This window comes from Elephas maximus, chromosome 7 (genome assembly GCF_024166365.1).
Source record: "Elephas maximus indicus isolate mEleMax1 chromosome 7, mEleMax1 primary haplotype, whole genome shotgun sequence".
NCBI lineage: Eukaryota > Metazoa > Chordata > Mammalia > Proboscidea > Elephantidae > Elephas > Elephas maximus.
Genome location: NC_064825.1, coordinates 108,994,994 through 109,003,544, shown reverse-complemented (window position 1 = coordinate 109,003,544; position 8,551 = coordinate 108,994,994). Strand labels below are relative to the sequence as shown.

General features: G+C 36.5%; 1 protein-coding gene across 1 annotated transcript; it reads right to left on the bottom strand.

Annotated features, from left to right (window-relative positions):
- Window positions 1–6,942: 6,942 nt before the first annotated feature.
- Window positions 6,943–7,911, bottom strand: LOC126080299 (olfactory receptor 8K3-like). The gene has a single exon (XM_049891550.1). The coding sequence runs from the start codon at window positions 7,909–7,911 to the stop codon at window positions 6,943–6,945; it is 969 nt and encodes a 322-aa protein (XP_049747507.1).
- Window positions 7,912–8,551: the final 640 nt, after the last annotated feature.

The following is an 8,551-nucleotide window of genomic DNA, read 5'->3' as shown; positions in this document are numbered from 1 at the left end:
TTCTGTATCTTGCAGCCCTGTCATTGGGTGCAGAAGTATTCAATATGGGAATATCTTCTTGGTGTATTCTGCCTTTAATCATTATATAGTTTCCTTCCTTATCCTTTTTGATGGATTTAACTTTAAAGTCTATTTTGTCAGAAATCACTACTGCCACTCCTGCTCTTTTTTGATTGTTGTTCACGTGATATATTTTTTTCCATCCTTTGAGTTTTAGTTTGTTTGTGTTTCTAAGTCTAAGGTGTGTCTTTTGTGTGCTGCGTATAGACGGATCTTGTTTTTTAATCCATTCTACCACTCTCTGTCTCTTTATTGGTGCATGTAGTCCATTTACATTCAGGATAATTATGGATAGGTATGAATTTTTTTTTTATGAATTTAGTGCTATCATTTTGATGTCTTTTTTGTGTGTGTCGTTGACAGTTTCTTTTTCCCACTTGATTTTATGTGCTGAGTAGATATTCTTTATATATTGTCCTTTCCTCATATTTGTTGTTCTTGATTTTGTTTCTGCTGAGTCTGTATTTTTCCCTTGTATTTTGTTTTTATGAGTAGGATAGTTTGTCTCTTTTGTGGCTACCTTATTATTTACCAGTATTTTTCTAAATTGAAAACTAACTTTTATTTCTTTGTATCACCGTATCTTCCTCTCGATATGGAAAGTATATGATTACATTTCTTCATCTCTTTTTATTATTTTACTGTTGCCTTCTTTTATGTAATAACATCACTGTTACCCTGTTTTGGGCTTTTTTTTTAATAATCTTGCTTTGTTTTTTTGGATTTACCTGTCTGGGTTGACTTCTGGCTGCTCTGCGCAGTGTTCTAGTCTTGGGTTGATACCTGATATTATTGATTTTCTAACCCAAGAACTCCCTTTAGTATTTCTTGTAGTTTTGGTTTGTTTTTTATGATTTCCCTCAACTTGTATTTATCTGGAAATGTCTTAATTTCACCTTCATATTTAAGAGACAGTTTTGATGGATATATGAATCTTCACAGACATTTTTTTCCTTCAATTCTTTAAATATATCATTCCATTGCCTTCTTGCCTGCATGGTTTCTGCTGAGTAGTCCGACCTTATTCTTATTGGCTCTCCTTTGTAGGTGACTTTTTGTTTATCCCTTGCTGATCTTATAATTCTCTCTTTATCTTTGGTTTTGGCAAGCTTGATTATAATATGTCTTGGTGACTTTCTTTTAAGATCTACCTTATGTGGAGTTCAATGAACATCTTGGATAGATATCTTCTCATCTTTCACAATATCAGGGAAGTTTTCTGCCAACAAATCTTCAACAATTTTCTCTGTATTTTCTGTTATCCCTCCCTGTTCTGGTACTCCAATCACTTGTAGGTTATTTCTCTTGATAGAATCCCACATGATTCTTAAGGTTTCTTCATTTTTTTTAATTCTTTTATCTGATTTGATTTCAAATACATTAGTGCCAAGTGATTTATCTTCGAGTTCTGAAATTCTAGCTTCTACTTGCTCAATTCTGCTCCTCTGACTTTCTATTGAGTTGTCTACTTCTGTAATTTTATTGTTAATCTTCTGAATTTCTGATTGCTGTCTGTCTATGGATTTTTCCAGCTTATTAAACTTTTCATTATGTTCCTGAATAATCTTTCTAATTTCTTCAATTGCTTTATCTGTGTGTTCCTTGGCTGTTCTGCTTATTGCCTCATTTCCTTCCTGATGTCTTGAAGGGATGTGTATATTAAACTTTTATATTCTGCAACTGTTAATTCCAGGAATGCACTTTCATGTAGCTGATCTCTGGATTCTTTGTTTTGAGAACCTGTTGAGGTGATCGTGGTCTGTTTCTTTATGTGACTCGATATTGACTGTTGCCTCCGAGCCATCTATAAGTTATTGTATTAGTTTATGCTTGCTTACTGTGTCATAGCTGCTTGCTTTGTTTTGTTTTGGTATACCCCTATGGGTTGCTTGAGGAGCTATAATGATTTTTTTCACCTTTGGGGCTCTGGTGTCCTGTCCCCAGCTGGATAGAACTGTTATCAGGTATATAAGTCTAGGAGTCCATTCAGTTTGTTTGTATGAATTCAGCTCAGGTTTCCAGGTAGCCGATATCAAGTGTGTGGTAAAGGCTCTGTCCTACAGTCTTAGAGGGGTAGGGGTGATTGGCATATATACCGGTATCTGATTGCAGCAGGGGGTCAGGCTCTGAACAAGGCAGGGGGCTGAGAACCAACTCCCAAGTGTCTCTGAGGAATACCCGTCTGTGTTCCCTAGAGCTTGCTGGTGGGTGGGTTCTACAGAGGGACCATGGGCACCCAAAGTTTTCAGTTGTAAGGACTGGGAGTTACCAGTTATCTTTGGACGCCTGTCATGGGTCTCTCGGTGACCTGTGTGGATCTGTCAGTCCTAAGGCCCCTGTTGTGGGTAGGTGAGGACCTTGTTTAATAGGCAAAGCAGTGTCAAATGTCACATACCCACCTCTCCATTGCACAGCTGTAATGGTTGGAGTTTGCCAACAAGGGCCTATTCTCCCAAAATAGGCCCACACAGGTCCACGCAGAAGGGAAAGGTGCTCAAGACCCATGGATGGTTTATGCCTGGGCAGGAGCCGCTTCTGTCCAGAGCTCCCCTGGTTAAGGGAGCTAGCAAATTATCTTTCCCCCGAGTTGCAAATGCTTTCCTTCCTCAATGCTGGGATGATGGCTCTAGGTGCTCACCAGGGTCTATCTCAGGCCCATGGATTCAGCTGCTGAAGCCGGCTTGGGGGTGGGAGGGCACAGTAATGTACACATAAGTACTTGGCTTTTGCTAAGAATGCCATTCTCCTCAGGTTTGGAGGTATGAGTGGGCTGTGTGCCTGGCTGCTTCTCCCTGAGGAAACTGGGGCCGAACGCTAGTACCAGCCTGCCACTGCTACCACTGCTGCCGCTCCAGGAATGGTGCCTGAGAGCCCCCCACGATTCAGGTCCAGCAACCCCTCTCTACTTCTGAACAGCCTCTTTCTCCCCCTGCCCCTCAGTTCATTGTTTAAGCTTGCCTTTGATGCTCTGGGCTCCCAGCTTGTCACAAATATACTAGTTTCATTTGTTTTTTTGGGTCTTTGTTGTAAAGAGGGTTCGATGGCTGTGTCTGTCTGTTCCGCCTTCTTGGCTCCGCCTCAAACAAATTATTTTTTAAAGTATTTACTTCAATTTAATTTTCCAGTAGCAGATTTGAATGTTCCAGTTCCTCCTCATACTTACCAAATACCTGATATTCTAATAGATGTATAGACTTATGTGATTAATGTCTTAACTTGAAATTCATTAATGAATAATGAACTGAACATTTTTTATGTGCTTATATGCCAGCTGAATATATTCTTTAGATAAGTTATTGTTCATTTTTATGAGCATATTTATGGACTACTTCTTTTCTTTTCTCTGTTTTTTCTTTTATCTTTCCTTCTTTTTGGGTTTTGAGATCTCTGTATATGTTATGGACACAAGTCACTTATAAGATATATTATTTGAAAATATTATGTCTCAGAACATAACTTTTTTTTCATACAAGTGCCTTTTGAAGAGCAGACATTTTAGTATTTGATGGGGCCAAACTTTTTGTGGTTTTTGCTTTTGGTCTTATACCTATGAAACCCTGATATGTATCTATAGAGTCAATGTAAGCTCACTTAAAATCAAAATAGGCTTTTTTTTTTTAATAAACTAATAAGTTGAAAGTAATTTCACAAATAAATGCTAAGTTAGCTTTTTAGTTCTGTAATTGTATTGAAGGTTCTTTTAGATTTTTTGCATAAAAAAATCATGTCATCTATCAATAGAAAAAAGCTTTCCTTCTTCCTTTCCAATCTGGATGCTTTCCCTTTATTTATTTATTTTTTATTGCCTTATTGTATTGGTTAGAGAGTACAGTAAAATGTTGAATAAATTTGGCAAGAGTAGATTTAATTGCTTTGTTCCAGGTCTTACTGAGAATGTATTCAGTCTCTCATATCATGGATGATGGTAGCTGTAGGTTATTCATGGGTGCCTTTTATCAGTTTGAGAAAGTTCCATTTTAATACTAGTTTGCTCAAAGTTTTATCACAATTATTGGGGCTTTTAAAATATTTTTGTGTATCTATTATTATGACGTATGTCATTTCTAATATGTTATGGTGAATGTCACTAATTGATTTTTTAATATAAAACTAACCATGTATTTCTGGAGGACATCTAATTTGGTGTGTTATTGTCTTCACAGAAAACCTGGTGGCATAGTGTTTAAGAGCTATGTCTGCTAACTGAAAAGTGGACAGTTCAAATCCACCAGGTGCTCCTTGGAAACTCTATGGGCAGTTCTACTCTGATCTATAGGATCGCTATGTGTTGGCATTGACCCAACGGCAACGGCAATGGGTTTATTGTCTTCACATATTGCCAGATTGAATTTCTTAAATTTTTCTTTAGATTTTACACATATGTGTCTGTTGTTTTCTTTACTTTTAATGCTTTGTCTGTGTTTGATATCAGGGTAAAGCTATCTTCATACTGAAAAAGGGAATATACTCTCCTCTTCAGTGTTGTGGAAGAGTTTATGGAGAACTGGCTAGTTCTTTTTCCCTAAATGATTAATAGAATTTCCCAGTAGAGGCATTTGGCCCTTATTAGGAATACGGAGTATTTTAAATTTAAGTTTCCATTATGATATCCACTTTATCAATTTTTTTTTTCTCTAGTGTTTTCTAGTCTCCATACACATGGAAATATATCATATCCCTCCTTGCATGGTCCTAACCTAAAACTCTGATTGGATTTGTTTTTATAGACAACCTTAATGTATCTAAAATTTATTTTATCTCATTGCAAATTTTTTAAAAGTTAAAAGAGTAAAATAAGAAAATATCCATGGAAAATTAGGAGGGAATATGGAGCAACTATGTTCAGAAACTGTGACAAATATATAATATGCTTTTTATCACACCTCACTCACTAGAAACACAGCATAGTCCAAACCATGGGTTATCTACTTTGCTTCTTCCAAGTAGAATAATTGAAATGATGAAATCAAAAAATAGATCCTTCTCAAAATATAGTGTGTAATCATATTACCAAAATTTAAGACATTTTAGGGAAAAAAAATACAGAGAAGACCTAACCCATCATAAAATAGACCTCTTATGTAAGGATACATAAACTATTAGAAAATGACTTCTAAACAAGAGTAACTTGTTTTTCTAGAGAGATAAGGATAACAATCTATGAGACAAAAGCATACAATTAGGAGCCAATATCAATTTGGTAGAGAAAAAATGAACAAAAACTTGGAAACTTCTATGACTGATCTCAATAAATTTATCTTAACTGGTATATCAGGCAAACTGGCTGATTTAGACAAAACCAGATACCCAGCTGATCCTGTTGAATGCAATAACTCTATTTTGTTACTGTTTTTTATTATCATTATAATATAATAATAATAAAAAATAATAACAATGTAAACAGACTCTAATGGCTCATATATGAAAATAAAGGCATTGATGATGAAAGGGAGTGTTTTCAAGGTTTAGAGAGTGGACATTTGAATAGATTTCAGATGACTGAGTACTTCAAATCATTCCACCATACTGAGCTTTATTCCAATCAAAATAAGCCACCCCGGGGAAGATTAAAAAGAAAAAATTTGCCATCCAGTTGATTTTGACTCATAGCAACCCTATAGGACAGTGTAGAATTGACCCGTAGTGTTTCAAAGGAGCACCTGGTGAATTCAAACTGCCGACCTTTTGGTTAGCAGCTGTAGCTCTTAACCACTACACCGGCTGAGTTTCCAATGAAAATATAGTGCATAATAAATATTCACCAATGTTTTGGAAAATCAAACAAATGAAAGAGAGGCAGCAAGCTTAACTCATCATAAAATATCCTGCTACACAAAGAAATACACAAAAAAATTGAACAGTTTTTGAATTTTTTCATATAGATGAGAAAAGATTTTTAAAAAATGGAAGAAAAACTAAAATTATTAAAAAAAAATCAGCAGGGAAAGAATTCCAAACCTAGAAGCCTCTATGGTTGGCCTCAAGAAATTTATCTAAATTGGTATATATTCTGATCTAGGCAAAATGGGTTGATTAAAACAAAGTCAGATGCAGAGCTGAACCAGCAAATTGCTAAATGGCAAGATACGTTGAATTAACGGATTTACAAGTGAAAGTAAATGCATTGATGAGTAAAGAGTGAAGCTTCAAGGTCTGGAATGGGGCATTTGAGCAAATTCAGGTAACTGAGTACTTCAAATCATCACACACACTGACAGTCCTTGCCACCTGGCTTGAATCTAATAGCCCCCCTCAGAAGACTATGAAGGCTACAACAGAAGGCAAGGGTTACACAAACATACACATACACAAACACAAGTGGTGATGCTGCAAAATTTATTCTAAGAGTTCAAAAAACACCTGAATCATTATAACACCACTTTTGTGCCTAGTACTTTTTCCCCACACCAATTCAGCATACCTACCCAATTTTTTTGCCTGATTTCATGGTTCCCAGCATATTTTCCAAAAAGCTTATCAACCCACTGCCATCAAATTGATTCCAACTCATAGCAACCTTATAGGCCAGTGTAGAACTCCCCACAGGGTTTCCAAGGCTGTAAATCTTTACAGAAGCCAACTGCCACATCTTTCTCTCGCATTGCTAACCTTTCAGTTAGCAGCAGAGCACTTTAAACACTGTGCCACATGACTCCAACACATTCTTCTGTACCACAAAACTGACTTAATTATTATGTTGATGATTCCTGTATCCATTTCAAGGAAGGCAATGATTTTTACTCTTTTATTCATCAATGTATTTATAGCACTTAGTAGAGTGACTGCCACATAGAAGGCACTTTACAAATAAATGTCGCATATATTTGTGCTTGCTATTCCTATTGGAGGTACACAGACAAGGTTTGAAGTCTATGATGCAATTTATAGGAACCATATGGTACATCGAACTTTAGAAAATATACTGCTTATTTTTTTCCATGTCCTATCTAGGGCGAACTTTACCTCTTTATTCCTCAAGCTATAAATCAGAGGATTCAACATGGGGATAACCAGGGTGTAAAATATGGAAGCCACTTTATCAGTGTCAAAGGACTGACTGGTCTTGGGCTGCATGTACATAAAGATTAAAGTCCCATAGAACATTACCACCACAGTCAGGTGGGATCCACAGGTGGAGAAGGCCTTGTGCCTTCCCTCAGCTGAGTTCATCTTGAGAATGGCTACAAGAACCAGTACGTGAGAAACAAGAACTATCAGGAGAGATGAAATTAAATCAAAAGCTGCTAAGATATGAATGATCAATTTGATTTCATGTGTGTTTGAGCAGAGCAAAGATAACAAGGGGAGACTGTCACAGTAGAAATGACTGATGACATTGTAGCCACAAAAGCATAAATTAAAAATCTTTATGGTGATGAAAAGAGATACAAATATGCTGTTAAGATAAGTGGTTACCACCAAAACCCAACATATCCTTTGTGACATGATGACTGTGTAGAGCAGAGGGTTACAAATAGCCACGTAACGGTCGTATGACATTGCTGACAGAATAAAAAGTTCACTAGTTATAAACACAAAAAGGAAAGCCAGCTGTGTAGCACAAAAATAATAGGAGATTGTATTTTCATCCACAACAAAATTTACCAACATTTTGGGTCCCACAGCTGTTGAATAACCAAGATCAGTGATAGCCAGGTGTCTGAGAAAAAAATACATGGGAGTTTGTAGCTTGGAGTCCATCTTGGTGAGGATGATGATGCCCAAGTTGCCCACCACTGAGATGATGTAGATGATCAGGAACAGCCCGAACAATGGCGCCTGCAGGTCTGGGCGGTCTGTTATTCCAATCAGAATGAATTCATTCAGCACTGTTAGATTGTGTTTGTCCATCTAGGCCTATCTGGAAACCTATTCTGGATGGAAACATTCAGCATAGTCAATAGTCTTTATGTAGTATCATTTAGTAGATTTCCACATACAAAGCCAGTATACTGAATAAATAAGTTAAATCCAAGCTTTCTAATACAGGTAGCTGAAAGTAAATCCATCTCCCACAATTGACTCAATGGCACCTAAAGACAATGACAACACTTAGAAATAGAGATAGAGGGAGATGGATAGGGAGAGAGGAACAGAGGAGAGAGAGAGAGAGCTAACTGGTTATCATTTGGGGAAAATTTTCTCCCCACAGAACATTTGTCAATGTCTGGGACATTTTGGATGTCACACTAGGAGAAGGATACTACTGATATCTAATAGAGGCCTGGGATATTACTAAACACTCTACTGCATACAGGGCAACTCCCCAAAATGCAAAATTTCTAGCCCAAAATGTCAATAGGGCCAAAGTTGAGAAATTCTGATATAGATATCGATGTAGATGTATATGTGGGTGTAGATATATAGATTTACTTATGCTTATATAGATATACGTATATATTTAGATATACATATAGATAAACATATATACATATGTATATACATATGCATACGTGAATTAAAAAAATAAAGTTAAAAATTTTCAGTGTTA